Genomic DNA, 16,993 nt, shown 5'->3' with positions numbered 1-16,993 from the left:
TGTCTATCTACCTGTTTCTCCATCCTTCACACATCCCCTTGGCCCCATCTGGACACAGTAGCAAGAATCAATCTAATTTAGAATCTCAAAACTAAACAGCAGTCAGATACATTTCATGCTACAGGCCATGGTGTAGTCATTTGTAGGTAAAAAATGAGCCGCTTTTGGATCGTTCCTCTTCATGCGTCTGAATCGCACATTGATTTCTTTGGAAACTGGCTGCACAGACCCTAAGCAGAATAAATAAAGCAATTCTTCATATGTAAACAGGTTAGCCTGCCATCATGACCTTCAGGCTTGAGTTTATACAGTGATTAAGCTCCTCTTTTCTGTGGATGAGAAACGCTTTTTAACTTTCAGGTCCTTTTGAGGCTGACTGAGGAATAATTAGAGAACCATTTTGTGTTCCCCTAAAAGGTATGGTTGAGCTTCATTCATGTGAATAAATTAGACTACCCCCACAGGGCCTAGGATAGGCTGTTGACTGAAGAGTGAACTACTGCACAGGGTCTCATGCAGAACTTGATCCATCTCTCAAGGCCACTCATGCTGCAGTGCCAAGGACAAACGAGTTCACTAAAGTTCTTATAACTTGTGTCTTTCTGAAATTTCAACATGATGTTGTAGTAATAAAAATGTGAACATCAATTGGTTCTCAATTTACATACATGCACCCACATACACATACATAATATATTAGCCTTCAATACTATTTCTTGCCCTTGAGCAGGAGCTTACTTTTATACTGTAGGTCAAAGCAGTTTTGAAATGTAAGGCATTCTTGTTGTCAGAAAGGCTGCATGGTGAAATCCCTCCAAGTGTAAGGATATCTAATATTGATCTCAAGTCCCTTGTAACACTGCATACTTTTTAAATGGAGAAAGAATTCTCCTGCACAACAGAACAAACTAGGTTTAACTACACTAGTCTGTTCCCCCGGTGTCAGTCACAGAACATCAATTCCTTGCTGACAGCATGAAGACGTTTGTTTTAGCCACTCTCTCAGGCCTTACAGAGTGCTTTTTAATGCCATCCATCTCCTCTGTCTCAGCCTGGTCAAATAATTCACAGCTGTCTCCAATGCCTCACAGTGCTTTGGGGGACACCAGATTGACAGTACAGTATTGTATGTATCAGTATCTGTTTCCTAGTAATCATAATTTAATAATAAGTCAGTCTGAACCGTGATCAAATCTTTGATTGCATTTGACAGGAATTGATTATTTACGAAACCTGAGGTGAGGAAGTTCAGCTCATCCTTTTCACTATGAGCTTCCTGGCATGCTGTTTCTGTTTCCTCTCCTCTAACTATTAGGAACACCACTCAGCTACGTTTCTCTCAGACAAAGGGCATGAATTCCCATTAGTGGTCTGGGTAATAAGTGTACACACAGCACAGTGGGGAAACAGAGGGGCCAGTCAGTTGGGACTAATTCCCAGCAGTAACAGGGAGTGTGCTCAGAGTGCAGTAATGACTAGATACTGGCTTGTAAGGGCCCAGAGCACCTGATCTATTTCATACACCTTGATCTAATTTAAATCTCATCACACCAGGATATGCTGATTACCATCTGATTACAATCACATGTCACTTTGACAACTGCAGTTTCTCGTGTGGTATACTCAGCCTCTGTACAAAGTAATTAAACAAACAACAACACGATTGGTGGGAGTCAGACAGGTTCAACACTCACAGGAAAAAATATTGCATTTCCCATGGTCAGCACAGGGAATTGGGAATATGTATACTACATGTATGTTGATTAGTCACCTCTTGTTATAGCTCTGTGTCATGTAGCATCTCACCTGACCTATCATCCTCATGCAAATTACAGTAATGCCATGAACATTCTAATGCATCTGAAATCCTTCCCTCCACACACACCATGACCCGCCCATCAGCACAACAGCTCCCCTATCTACTGTACTGTATATGCTCCACCAATATAAATGTACTCCTGTGCAAGGTTCAAGTCAAACCCAGCATCACCAAGTCTCCCAGCCCTGTCTCCAGCTTTAGAGGCAGTAGGAAGGGAGTCATTATACTGCCTTTTGTAGGATTAGACTGATCTAAAGCTAGTAAAACCACAGTGGTTAGCTCAGTTAATTACATTCAGACAAAACAAAGAAATAGACAAATGTAGATTGTGACATGTACTGTAGATTTCTGAGAAAAGGATACTTCGTTATTAGGGAGCCAATTAAACAGCAATGTTTCTTGAGGATTATTGAACAGTTGAATTCAATTTTTGTGCTTTGGTTCTAATGGCAGCTTAGTGCAATTAGATGTGCATTCAAATTATAACAACAAACATTACATTACACTACACTACAACTGTGCTGGCTCTGAGGGAGGCATACCCATTCATGGAAAACTAGCTAGCTAAAGGTAATTATAGAGATTCACAGTGATGTGCAGTCGGTAATGTTCCTCGCTGGTCTTCCATTCAATAAGAAACAATGGTGCACACTCTAATCACACTCAATAGATGGGCTCCAGGTGGATTGAAAAGTCACTTCATAAAAAGTGTAAAATGTATAGTTCCCATGGTCACCATTATTGACTTAATTGACTAATCACAATTAATAGATCATGTTTAATGAATGCCACAAGGCATTTGAGAGCTTTGTAATTAGCTAGCATATTGTGCCCAGATTTTCAAAGCAGCTCACACTCTTCCTTCACAAAATGTCTTCAGGTAATAGAGGGATGGTATGCTAGCCTAGCACATACAGTACAATCTGCTCCACCTACCTGTAGACACCTGGAGGGGGCTGGGGGACCAAGAAGCTCTTCTCCAGGTCCCGGAGCACGTCGTTCAGCATGCGGACATGGGAGGGGTCCCTCTCCTTGGGGTCATTGGCTGGACGCATGGTCTCAGACTGGAGGAAGGCTGAGCTCTCTCTGAGGGAGGCAGCTGCTGCCAGCAGTCTGGGGGTCCTCAGGGGATCATCTATAGTACATCAACACAGACACAGGGCAGGGATTGGCTGTTACGGGTAAAAGGTGGAGGTGGACGATGTTTGGTTGGCTAAAATCTAAGAAACCTCTCTTACACTACTGCAACTACCTTCGATATCCTTATCCCTAGCCCAATCTCACCACTCAATTACAACAAAGTAAAACTAGTTCAGAACTATTTTCGATTCATTTTACTCTGCGCTTGTCACAAAATCAGATATGGATATGGGTCTGTTAGTCAGAGTCTTACAACAGCCAGAACCAATTGGACATTAAGGCAATGTCACTGCTTAGAGTCGACATATCAGTAGAACATTCAATTATTCAGTAGTAATTAAAGATTCGTAAAAAAGCCCCCCCTGCCATGTATGTAGGGATACTCTAATTGACAGTGTCACTAATTACAACTTATTCAGAGAATGATATGCTCATTAGAAAATAAAAACAAAGTGACACATTTACATGTGTCATTATGAATAAATTACATTTTGGTTAATTATGTGACCATATAGTGTTACATAATGACCGTCAGGTTAGATTGCACTGCTCACCATTTATGAGTTACATTCATACTACAGTGGGGGAAAAAAGTATTTGATCCCCTGCTGATTTTGTTCGTTTGCCCACTTACAAAGAAATGATCAGTCTATAATTTTAATGGTAGGTTTATATGAACAGTGAGAGACAGAATAACAACAACAAAAAATCCAGAAAAACGCATGTCAAAAATGTTATAAAATGATTTGCATTTTAATGAGGGAAATAAGTATTTGACCCCTCTGCAAAACATGACTTAGTACTTGGTGGCAAAACCCTTGTTGTCATTCACAGAGGTCAGACAGTTCTTGTAGTTGGCCACCAGGTTTGCACACATCTCAGGAGGGATTTTGTCCCACTCCTCTTTGCAGATCTTCTCCAAGTCATTAAGGTTTCAAGGCTGACGTTTGGCAACTCGAACCTTCATCTCCCTCCACAGATTTTCTATGGGATTAAGGTCTGGAGACTGGCTAGGCCACTCCAGGACCTTAATGTGCTTCTTCTTGAGCCACTCCTTTGTTGCCTTGGCCGTGTTTTGGGTCATTGTCGTGCTGGAATACCCATCCACGACCCATTTTCAATGCCCTGGCTGAGGGAAGGAGGTTCTCACCCAAGATTTGACAGTACATGGCCCCGTCAAATGATGCGGTGAAGTTGTCCTGTCCCCTTAGCAGAAAAACACCCCCAAAGCATAATGTTTCCACCTCCATGTTTGACGGTGGAGATGGTGTTCTTGGGGTCATAGGCAGCATTCCTCCTCATCCAAACACGGTGAGTTGAGTTGATGCCAAAGAGCTCCATTTTGGTCTCATCTGACCACAACAATTTCACCAGTTGTCCTCTGAATCATTCAGATGTTCATTGGCAAACTTCAGACGGGCATGTATATGTATTCTTGAGCAGGGGGACCTTGCGGGTGCTGCAGGATTTCAGTCCTTCATGGCGTAGTGTGTTACCAATTGTTTTCTTGGTGACTGTGGTCCCAGCTGCCTTGAGATCATTGACAAGATCCTCCCGTGTAGTTCTGGGCTGATTCCTCACCGTTCTCATGATCATTGCAACTCCACGAGGTGAGATCTTGCATGGAGCCCCAGGCCGAGGGATATTGACAGTTCTTTTGTGTTTCTTCCATTTGCGAATAATCGCACCAAATGTTGTCACCTTCTCACCAAGCTGCTTGGTGATGGTCTTGTAGCCCATTCCAGCCTTGTGTAGGTCTACAATCTTGTCCCTGACATCTTTGGAGAGCTCTTTGGTCTTGGCCATGGTGGAGAGTTTGGAATCTGATTGATTGATTGCTTCTGTGGACAGGTGCCTTTTATACAGGTAACAAGCTGCGGTTAGGAGCACTCCCTTTAAGAGTGTGCTCCTGATCTCAGCTCATTACCTGTATAAAAGACACCTGGGAGCCAGAAATCTTTCTGATTGAGAGGGGGTCAAATACTTATTTCCCTCATTAAAATGCAAATCAATTCATAACATTTTTGACATGCGTTTTTCTGAATTCTTTTGTTGTTATTCTGTCTCTCACTGTTCAAATAAACCTAACATTAAAATTATAGACTGATCATTTCTTTGTCAGTGGGCAAACATACAAAATCAGCAGGGGATCAAATACTTTTTCCCCCCACTGTATATGAACAGCATGACATGGCTGCTTCTTAGGCATTAAATTATAGACTTCCAAAAATGCACTGTCCTCGGCTGTCACCTGTACAGACACGTTTCTCTTGCTCTGTTTTTAAATCATGTCAACAACATTTGTGGATGGCTGAAAAATGGATGTGCCGATTATTACATTCAAATTAATTGGTTTGTCCCTTACACAGAAACATATTTGTTATAAAAATGTTGACCTCAATATTTCTGTAACACATATGAAATATCAGGTTAACATTTGTTGTTTCAACACTATATGCATGAATCCTAGTCAAGCACTAGAGAGAAAAACATGGGAAATATCAATGTCACAACATGTCTAAATAGTGTTTGCTAATAAGCTAGTCGCCACATCGAAAGTTTTCCGTTCCATTATGCGTAAGTGAAAATAACCTTGACTGTGGCCGTGTGCTGCATGCTTATATGTGGCTCCGTTAAAGCCTGCTTTTTCTCCATTTCACTTCTCTTTGGTGTTTGTTAGATGAGAGCAAGGCTGGGGCATGGCATTGAGTGGGAGAGTCACAGGAGAATATGTACACCATGCAACTACTCAGGGAATAAAGGAGAGAAAAGACAGGATAAAAATATCCAAAGAAAGCTGTTCCCTTCTACAAATGTAAATGTCTTTCTCCCTACTGAGGGAATAGGAGTTATGAAATATGTGGGAGGATTGCTGTAATCTATCACACATTCTGACACGGAGGGACGTGGAGGGACGATTGTGTTGGCATAGACCCTGCCGAGATTTGATGGAGAGAACTAAACACAACTCAGGAAGCCACCTTTAAAAATGTTTGGCACACACGCATACACACACACGCACGCACACATGCACGCACACACATACACACACACACACACACACACACACACACATACCATTTTTTCCTTTTCCAGAACTGATTGGCTTCAAAGTGCAGCTACTGTACTTCTGAAAAAATGCAAGTTACCAAATCGTTCATTTTGAATAAAAAGTGAACAAAAGATTTTAAAGGTTTCAATTAGCCTTGCCTGTTTGATCTCAGACAATCCATTACTCGTCCTCATGAATAGTGCAATTTTATGTGGTGTCTGAAAATCCATTTACTGTTCCAATCCCAAAACAGCATGAGGCTGGGCTAAAATCCAGGGATCAACTCAGAAACCTAAAATTATTTATTTACCTCTCTCCCATCTCACTTCTTTATTTTTAACCACAATGATAAAAGCATTCTATATTTAATTCAACCTGTTTGCGACTGGGCTTCTAAAGGCATTAGTTCCCTGACCCTTCGACGGGAGAGACCACGGCCAGGTAATCATTCCATCTCAATCACAGAGCCGCCTCGTTTGTGGACATTAGTCTTGGATAAAGAAGCGGAACCGCAGTGCTTCCCACAATGAGGCATCATGAGTAAGTTATACATATCAGTGTTTCACTGTCTTAGCAGCTGTCTGCAATGCAGAGTGAATTGCGAGATAGAAACCTCATTTGTGGTTTAAATGCTTACTGGCCATGGTGAAGACCCACTGTATAAACAGATTCTCTACAATACCATGGCTGTATGAGCACCACATGTATGAGCACTGTATGAACACCACAAAATGTTAACTCAGTGTAAAATGGTACCTTCAATCAAATACAGAATGACAAAAATATGGAAAATGAAGCGTTATACCTTTTGTGTGAAATTATTACAATAACGGAAACTACCTTAAAGTAATCAAATATTTGAAACCAATGACATAGCATTTCTAATCATACACGGTGCACCACCTGTGTGTGATTCAGTAGACAGTGACTATGCAGAGCAATGGGAATATGGTTGAGCTGATATATAACTACTAGGACACAGTTTTATGGACACTGAGCCAGGAGAGACAAGACTATGTGGTGATTATGCACCTCACCTGTCCTACGCTCGCTCTGTCTGCATGAATATTTAACATTACAACCAAATTACACCTCTGATGCACAAGGTCAGGATGAGGGTGGGAAGTCCCATTCATCAGTTACCTCTAAAAGTCCATGAGAGGTGACAGTAAAGTAAACCAAAGAGGTCTGTAAGTCTGCATTATCATTAATTGCTTTTAAAGTATAGGCTATATCCAATTCTAACTTCCTTTAAAAATACATTGAGCCTTTGGGAGGGAGGGCGGGGGGGAGGGAGGGAGTGAAAACCCAAGCTATTGGATTGTTTGATGAAGTAGTGGTGAGATGAAATACCCCTTCCTGGCTTTGTCAAATGTTCATTCTCATCCTGTGTGACATAACAGAACTCAGGTCTGAGACGAAAGAGGCAGTCGAGTCCAAGGCTGGCGAAAAGAAAGATGACCCGGCCAGGATTTAAATTTTACAAATGCAAAAATCAAGGTCACTTGGCATTGGACTCATGAGGCGTGATAGAGGCGATCGATATGTCCACCTAAACAGATGATCTGCCTCTAAATCATTCTTATGGGAGAGAGAGAGAGAGAGAGAGAAGGAGAGAGAGGAGGGAGAGGGGGACCTGCTGTGGCCTGGTGCTGGCTGGCTGGCTGGGTGGGTGGACTGCAGATATGAGTTATGTCACTGCATAGACCCACGTGGCTCAGCAAACAACCAGAGCACCAATAGATGCTTCATTCACTTCACTCCGATGTGGGTATTGCACAATAGTTACATTGTTCATTGTTGTTTTGTCATGCATGTTTGATTCAGTCGAAGATAATAACATAGTAGTACAAATTCAATGATGGCTGAAAAAGTCCTTCATTCATGCAATATCATGAAACGCCAAAGGATAGAATAAACAAGATTGTGTCTTACCTTTGAGTTTATTCTGAACATCCAGGGCGATATCAAGAGGATAGAATGGAAGTACTGGATCATTGACGAGTCGAAGAATGACCTCTGCTGTCATCTAAATAAACAGCAGAACACAGTTTAAAGCCTGTAGTACTGGATCCAAACACAGTTAAATGTGTTACAAATGACTACTTGAGTGAATCCCATGCTGAATACTACTCATACAATAATAAAGTATGTTGTTGTTGTATTTGTTGTTGTTGTTGTTTTACTCCCTGCTAGAAACAGTGTGCTCATTAATGCACTGAACCACAACTGTTAGTTCAGTTATATCCTTTACCAGCTTTAGACTGCCATTGCCAATCTACTCAATGATTTGGTTCCACTCTCAGTTGGTAGCTTTCTAAGCCCTCTGCATTGGATGCAACAAGGCAACACATTGTTCCATATCTTGCTCCATATCTAGACAGAATTCAATACTCGCACGGCTGACCTCCACCCTACCTAATCAACCTTTACTGAGCCACGCATATCCCACGGTGTATTACATAGACTGATATCAGAGGTGCACTCAGTCAGTCAGTCAGCATTCTGCATGTAGTCCATTGGTTGACCCAGTCCAGCAGAATGCAGGGAATGAGAAAAGGTCACTTATCAGCAGTGTTTCTTCCGCCTGACCTACTCTGGCCTTAGCAGAGAAAAGCAATTGGCCCGCTTCTTTGTGAGGAGTCTGTTAGACGCTGACCCCAGTTAGTGTGCTCAGTGACATAGACACCTGTGATGGGTGCTGAGGGTTACTGTTTCCCCCGGCCAGTCCCCAGGGTCACCCAGGCTGGGGACAGCCAGGCCACTGACCCCCTCTCTATGGGTGGTCCATAGACCCAGGCCGGACACCACAGACCTCTGTCTTCAGTCCACATTACTGGTGATAACTAGGGGCTGGACACACTCCCCACTCTGGGCTGGACCTCTGGAACATGACTGTGGGACATAGAAGATTGGAAGCTGTAGCTAAACACAATGTGTTTACATTTGAGCTACTAGACTATTGTTGAACAATTGTTGTAAAGAAAATCTCAAATGACACTTGTATTTTACTACTGTATACTACCCAGGTTGGTGTTTTAACATTCTAGTCGAGTATTCCTATTTTATAGCACTTTTCTGGTGTTTATTAAATCACCTACAGTGTAAGTTCTGTAGGCTGCTGGGAAATCAATCACAGAGGGAAAAGATTAGACCATTGATTTGAGTGAAGTGAGTAATAAGCATACATCAAGCCTGTTTAATGTTCCAGACAGAAAAGACCACTGATTTCTAATTTATGGCCTTGTTTTTGGATCCTCACTCTACGGATGGCAGAACAAAAGCATACAACATAAAGAAGGGAAAAGAAAGGTGAAGAACAAAATATGACAATGTGAAGGTCCTGGAAGACAGCAGACCAAACCAGCTGGTTACATGTCCATTCCTTTCCACCAGACTTTCAGAAAAGTGAAATACACTAGTGCGTGACTTCATTATTCTTCCACATTAATATTTTGGGGTAGGTTGGTGATTATACAGTATTTGAAAACAGAGAGAATTTCACATTCTTTCCCAAAATAAAAAAACAGCCTAACTTATTCATTGGAATGCTAACATCAGTGATGCAGGCAGTCTGGAATAATATTTTATAGGCTTAGCATCCAATGATCCCATATTGCCCCCAAAATATCGTTACTAAATATGAATGTCAATCACAGACCAGTTGAATGCTCTAAATTTCCTTCCTAAAATGTAGATATAAGTTGAAATCCCAATTAGGTCCACTTCATTTGACCAAACTTTATTATTGTATTTGCACCAGGTTAACACTGCGGCCTGTCCTTTCCACTCTCCTGCCTCCCTCTGAGTCTCCCCTCCAGCGCTGAGTGAGATTGCTTACCTGCCCCTGAGAAGCTGTCAGTTTGTCTGTACTGGGGGTTTTAAATCCTGCCTACCTTTCTCTCCGGGACATGGCCAGGCACTGCAGGGCTTTGTGGGGGAATATATTTGTGTACATTACAGAGTAGGAGAAAGAGGTGGAGGAGGCCAGGCAGAGGGAGGAAGCACACTGTGGTTATTGACAGCAGAGGGCTCCCTAGGAGAAGCTTGCAGAGGACCATGCTAATTCACAGCAGAGGAGACAGGACCAATAAAGCTCAGAGCTCAGCTACATACTGTTGAGGACGTTTGTCTCTAGTGCTGTGTTAACCCATTTCAGGGGTCAACCCACACATCACGGTCAGACAGATGAGTACTACTGCGTGTGTCGTCTTATTTAAAAAGTCACTGCTGACCGCAAACAATGTTTGTACTGATCAGTGTCAGCTGAGAGAATAGGTTGTAATTCCTGACTCATTGGCCTAGTTACCAAAGAGCTTAACTGGTGACTGAAATCCAGTGCATTCTCTGAACAAAACATTAAAACTGAATGATGTAACACTGCATACTGGCACATAATTATAAAACATGAGCATGTATAGTGGTAAAATACCAGTTTCTTTGGCTCACCACCATACACAAAGACACACCTCACTTCCCTTGTTTCTCAGCCCAGCCAATACCTCTACATCCTCACTGGAGATCCATTCCACACATTTCTGTGCACTACACAAACACTCAGAGACATTTACAGTCGCAATGCCTCATTATTTTCAGGTACAAAAACTTGTTTTATTTTTAGCCACTCATCTCTTAGATGGTTGGGCTATTACACAAGAGACATTGACCCTTGAAACCACTGCAGAGGAGCATCATGGGTATTTTATTTTGTTGCTTGTTTGCTTGCGCAGGTTTTTCATTGAAAACAATTTCATCTATATGTAAGAATATAGTGTGCAGCACTCGACCATGTTTATGAGTACACACAACTGATGAAACATTCTATATTTTTTTTATGTTTAGTGTAAGACCAGAAGGTATTTAACCATATAATTGACTTCCAGCTCAAGAACGGCATTGTCATAAACAGTGACATACTCTGTACTGTAAAATAAGTCCAACTAAGAAATTAAACAATCTAAGCCACAGGTTTCCACCGCAATGTAAGAGGTGGTCAGCCTCACACAATGACACATTTTATGACAATAATCTAAGCCTATTCACTTATTTTATATGACATTAAATTAGCAACAACAACAGAAGTTGAAGGCATCCCCATGACCAATGCTGTATCAATAAGTACAGTATCTAAGCAACTGAACCATTAGTAGACGAGTTGGTTGGGTGAACTATGCTCACACAGTGCATATAACCAGTGCATATAACACAGTCTTTAGGGACTCGATACCTGCGTTCAAGTAAGGATGCTAAATCAGTTCCACGATGAAGGATCTCAGATTGAGAATATCTTCACACAGCTTCATCAACAGATGGTAGATACTAGTAATGTACAGTTTCCATCAGTTAGGTCTAGAGCCCAGAACAGCGTGAGGGCAACGTTTCTGCAGGGAAATGCACAGACACATTTAAGCAACAGTCAAACATTTGATTGGGAAAATAACTGATGTCCTCTGCAAATTCCTTTAGCCATAATTAAATTGAACGAAATGACAGGAAAACATGAAGAGGGAGTCGGTCAACGCCAGCAGACTGTTCGGGCAAATTCACTAAATGCTGGCATATCTGAAAGTAAATGACCTTTACTTCCACCAATAGCACCAATAGAGTGACATGCTTTTAAGCAAACAATTCCAGTACCACTATAGCATTTTTCACATCATGTTCTACAGTCCCCAAGACAACCTCATCATTAGTCTGGTCATGCGCTGGGATACAAACTGGGTGAGCCAGTGATTGTGTCTGGCTAGTGCTTTTTATTTGCCAAAGCCCTGTTAGATCACTCAATGGAACTTATTGGTTGGTCCTTAAAATAAGGGCTACCAGAAACAGCACTTAATTAATTAACGGTTTGTGGACCATTGCAGATCCTTGTCTATGCATGCAATATTTCCAGCAAGATTGATTCTATGTCTGGCAGCCTTCTGCTCCCTTCATTAAAATAGCAGATGGCACAGGGTTTGTTAAGGGTTAAATAATAAAGAAGACAGATTGGGGGTTGTTTCTGAGAGCTGGTTTGCAGAGTGTTTGTCACTGCATATACTGTGTATGCTAAGAAGTTCTGCTAATAAGTTCTGAATACAAGAGTAGGCCAACCTGGACCTGTGCAATCGAAGTGTAGAGAGTATTTCAAATAACTCCATGGGGTTTTTAAATGCGCAAGGCCTAACAAAGTTAATTTATAAAAGAAAAACAATTTCGCACAACTTCACAATTTATCAATAATGAGCTAAATCCATCCCTAACACCCAACATGAGAGCATCATAGTTAATTCATTTCCCATATTCAACTACAACTAATATCCATTGTTATGACTCTGTAACGCCCTGGCCATAGAGAGGGTGGGCGTTCTGTTCTTTTCTATGTTTTTGTATTTCTTTGTTTTGGGCCGTGTGTGGCTCCCAATCAGGCACAGCTGAAGTTCGTTGTGGTTGATTGGGAGTCACACATAAGTGCATGTTTTTCTGTTGGGGTTTTGTGGGTAATTGTTTCTGTCATTGTGTTTCACCTGACAGGACTGTTTGGCTGTCGGTTTTTCTTGTTTTGTTTGCATAGTGTTCTTTAATAATTAAATATGATGAACACTAACTCCGCTGCGTTTTGTTCCACTCTCTCTCATGGCAGTCGTTACAGACTCCTAAATTACATCTATACAGTTCCAGGATAGCATTATGAAGGCATTGTGACAGATGGTTCAAGTAAAGGCTAACCAATTATCTATAAATGTTTTTTCACTTTTTACAAAATTCTCCAAAACAGGACAGAATCTCAGAGCAGATATAATAGCAAAAAGAATGAATATGCATAATTCAAGCATCTGCTAAAGACTGTGAAGGGCATGCAGCCTTTAAAATGCAAAGAAAACTTGGAGTTGGGTTTAAGCCAGGACCATAATCCAAGTCTCTTTTCTTCTTCCCACTACAGAGGAAAGGTTGCTATTAAAAGGATCAAATGCACTTTGTGGTTCCCAGCACCATATGGTCGCCCAGCATCTCAAAGTGTGTTGCTAGCACAACAAGGACGCCTATGCTAATGGATCTCTCTAAATGCTGGGCCCAAACTAGTGCATGGACTAATACCTTTAAACCCACAGGGAAGTGGATGAAGTGCTTAAGAACGTTGGCAGATTTTGATGAGATCCTTTCTGTGCACAAGGCTAAACAGCATTTGGGGAGCAATGACTGTACACATCAAACAGAGGAGTATGTGAGTGTTAAAGTAGTGAGGTGGATAATTGGCGTGTGCATGTGTGTATCTCCTTAAGGGAAAGGGCCCGCATGCCACTGCTCCTGTCATTTACAATCATGAGGCATCAAGAGAGAAGGAGGAGCCATGATGACAGAACTCTTTAATAAACATAGCTGACAGATCCCTGAGAGGAGTGGCATGACCCAATCTCACATATAATTTCCTAAAAACACAATAAAATGGCACCTCTTTGCCCACTGCCAATCATTCGTGCCACTTTCCAAATTCACCCATCCATCCACCCACCACATCACACCACAGCCCCAAGAGACAATTATGATGGATGAGCCAATCAGGATAGGCCAGGGTTTGATGTGCTAGCTTCTTCCTCACCCAACCAAGTATTCCATTCTTCTTTGTTATGAGAGTCAGTTGGACTAACATGGATGGCTGTAGCCAGCAGCCATGTTTTAATTTCCTCAGATAGTGTACTATTGATTACATGGTAATAACCATATATATTTGATTTTGTTCATCTTGTGCATGTGATGCGATGTCTAAGGTCTGGATATGTTGAAGATTTCTGATAAAGAAAACAGAAAATTGCATAGAGAAAAAAAGGAAGAAAACATCACAAAGCGGCACTAACAAAGACGGAGCACCATTAATAAAAGCAATGGGCTGTTTATACAGTATGTATTCATCCAATAGTGTGCATGGACACGATTGAGAGGAGTTGCGTTGTGTTTAGTTAATTATTAATCACTGATGGTTTTTTGAAGACATTGCACGCCTGAGAGCCGAATGCAGCGCAACAGGCTCAATCTGGGAGCACAGACACTGCTTCCCCCTCAGGAGCAAAGGCAGAGGGTGATGAGGATTTAGGTCTGCATATATTTTTAACAATTTCAATTTAAGTGCCATTTTGCCTAATAATAAATGCAGTTTAGGCTCTCTTAATTGGCTTTTGTGGGACTTCTAAAAACACTGCAGGGTCCATCGCTGAAGTGACTAATACAGTGGATCAGAGAAACGAGAAGCATTTCAAGTGTGAGAAAATAGAGATGACATTTGCTTGAATCAAAGAAACCCAGTCCCAATTCTAAAGACTAATTAACATGAATAAAAAAGAAAGCTTTGCTTATGCATTATGACATAAACAATAAATACCATAGATTTCAGTGTAAATCAGCTTGGTCATAATCAGAGACAATCATCTTTATTCTGAGTGTACAAAACATTAAGAACACCTTCGTAATATTGAGTTGCACCCCTTTTGCCCTCATAACAGCCTCAATTCGTCGGGGCATGGACTCTACAAGGTGTTGAATGTGCTCCACAGGGATGCTGGCCCATGTTGACTCCAATGCTTCCCTCAGTTGTGTCAAGTTGGCTGGATGTCCTTTGGGTGGTGGACCATTCTTGATACACACAGGAAACTGTTGAGCGTGAAAAGCCCAGCAGCTTTGCAGTTCTTGACACAAACCGGTTAGCCTGGCACCTAGTACCATACCCCGTTCAAAGTCACTTAAATCTTTTGTCTTGCCCATGCACCCTCTGAATGGCACACATACACAATCCATGCCTCAATTGTCTCATGGCTTAAAAATGCTTTTTTAACCTGTCTCCTCCCCTTCGTCTATACTGATTGAAGCGGATTTAACAAGTGACATCAATAAGAGATCATAACTTTCACCTGTATTCATCTGGTCAGTCTATGTCATTGAAATAGCAGGTGTTCTTAATGTTCTGTATACTCAGTGTATGTTGATATCCTGAAGCAAAATGCCCCACAGCCACAACACATCTCTTTCCACAGCCTTAGGTCTCATTTGATGAACAAGTATTCATATAATAACAGATCCAGTGGGTAGAAAGTATATATATCCTTTTATTGAGGTATGCACACCAGCATTTCAAACAAGAACAGTCCTAACAAAAACAACTTTGGGAATTGGTGAAGAAATTTCAAGCTCAAAAATGTTCCAGGATAACTCCCTTACGTGTCATCTTGTCTTGATTTTTTGGCTTTCAGTGTGAGGATATGAAGAGGCCTCAGTAGAGCAGAGAGCAATGGGATGTTTAATCAGGAGCTGTGATGGATGAACAGCGAGGCCAGGTTGGGCTGTCCAGGGAACTGCCGCTGCACTCTGCTGAGAGAGAGATGTCTGGGCAGCACCGGATCTGCTGACAAATTACACTCCTCCATTACAATGCACGTCAAATGGGCTTGTGTCAGCTCTCATACAATGAGTCTGCCAGTTGTGTTAGCCAGGTGATAAAGGAGCGTGTCGACGAGACTGCCATCAAAACAGAGAGTAAAACCCCAGTGTGTCAGGGAAAATGACTCCTTGACACCTCGTCATGTTATATATTAGGGTGCAATAAACTCCCCCATTTAGGCTCCGGCTTGAGAGGTAGAGTGAAGAGAATTCACCACAGTCTCCAGCTACCTGGAATCTTTTAAACTCCTGTTTCTTTTCTTAAAGAGGTAAGCCAGGCAAGTAGTCTGATATCCTCCATGGTTTCTCCTTTGTCTACTATTTACCCTATATCTCCTGTAGCCTACATGAGTGGACAGAGGCTTTGATATTAATCAAGCGCAGCCGGTTCAGACAGGAAACCCGAGGATTGGCATCAGCTGACGTCACACCAATCATATTCTACAAACACTTCCTGCCTTAAAGATGCACTATGCAAAAGTCACACCGTCATTTCCTGGTTGCAAAAATTCTAAGAGTTAACCTAATTTCAGTTATGTGACAAAACAAACAAGTATGGTGTAGAGAATCATTGTACCATCTAAACTGCTGTGAAATATATTTTACATAACCAAAAATATAGTATTTTCAACTGAAAGTAAAAGACGCAAAAACGAAACAAAAAACAGGAAGCATAGCGCACATAGAACAGATCTAGAGTTTCTCAGATCTAGAGTTTCTTAGACTTGCTTTGAATGAGAACGACAGATCTATAACTCCCATTTCTATGTGAATTTTGTCGAGTTGTCCCAAAAAGTTACATATCGCAGCTTTAATATGGCGGTCTTTTTAAGCTGATCATTTTTACACACATGTTCTGTTGCCTTTAGTGCTGTTGCTTGCTCAATAGTATGCTGTTCCATTGTCTTGAACCCACCCACCACAGGTTTGGTTTGGTTTCCTTCCTGCAGGGGAAATCGTACAGCCTGTAATTATTTTCATCTTAACATGATGCACGCTCTGGCAGTGAGATACCCAGAAGGAGCAGAGCCTGATGCAAAGACTAACGTATTGAATGTATTGTGATCTTATCTAATAACTGGTTAAATGAATACATGGCGTTTTCTGTCTGAACTGCTGTTGCTAGCACATTTCATTGCACAGACGATATTTTCTTAAATTAGTCAGAGGTCACGGAATTAATCTCAATTTTTAAGGAGAGAACGGCATATTCAGCTCCATTTTGAAAGTGGGTATGTTTTAGTAGACATACTGTATGTAAAAATGGATTCCACATAAACAGAGTTCTGTTCATGGTCTTATGAAACCTAGTCAGATAGAAAAATCTGACCATTTTCAGAAACAACAAAAAAATTGCACATTTTATCAAATCTAAATGGGACTATTTCATACGCACGTTTGACTGTACAGCATATTCACAAAGAAATCAGGCCTAATATTTCCCTTGACTACTTGTGGAGGAAAAAGCTGAACACGGTCAGATATCAAATTCACAAGTGAAGCTTTTGTGATTTCTCCTTCCCAGTCTAATGAACATCTTGGAGAGTTACACATGGCAGCACTGACAAAGAAAC

General features: G+C 41.4%; 1 protein-coding gene across 2 annotated transcripts in view; it reads right to left on the bottom strand.

The window, feature by feature from the left end:
* Positions 1 to 16,993, bottom strand: part of naaladl2 (N-acetylated alpha-linked acidic dipeptidase like 2) — a 288,194-nt gene that overhangs the window by 3,440 nt on the left and 267,761 nt on the right. The window contains exons 12-13 of one of the 2 annotated variants that reach the window (XM_029707333.1): positions 7,947 to 8,040; positions 2,756 to 2,954 (exon numbers count right to left, since the gene is read on the bottom strand). In XM_029707333.1, the coding sequence (XP_029563193.1) occupies positions 2,756 to 2,954; positions 7,947 to 8,040 (293 nt within the window). The other variant, XM_029707334.1, reaches the window with a different exon arrangement.

The sequence above is a fragment of the Salmo trutta genome, chromosome 22 (genome assembly GCF_901001165.1).
Source record: "Salmo trutta chromosome 22, fSalTru1.1, whole genome shotgun sequence".
Classification (NCBI taxonomy): Eukaryota; Metazoa; Chordata; class Actinopteri; order Salmoniformes; family Salmonidae; genus Salmo; species Salmo trutta.
The sequence above is the reverse complement of the archived record's forward strand: the minus strand, read 5'-3'. Positions and strand labels throughout refer to the sequence as shown.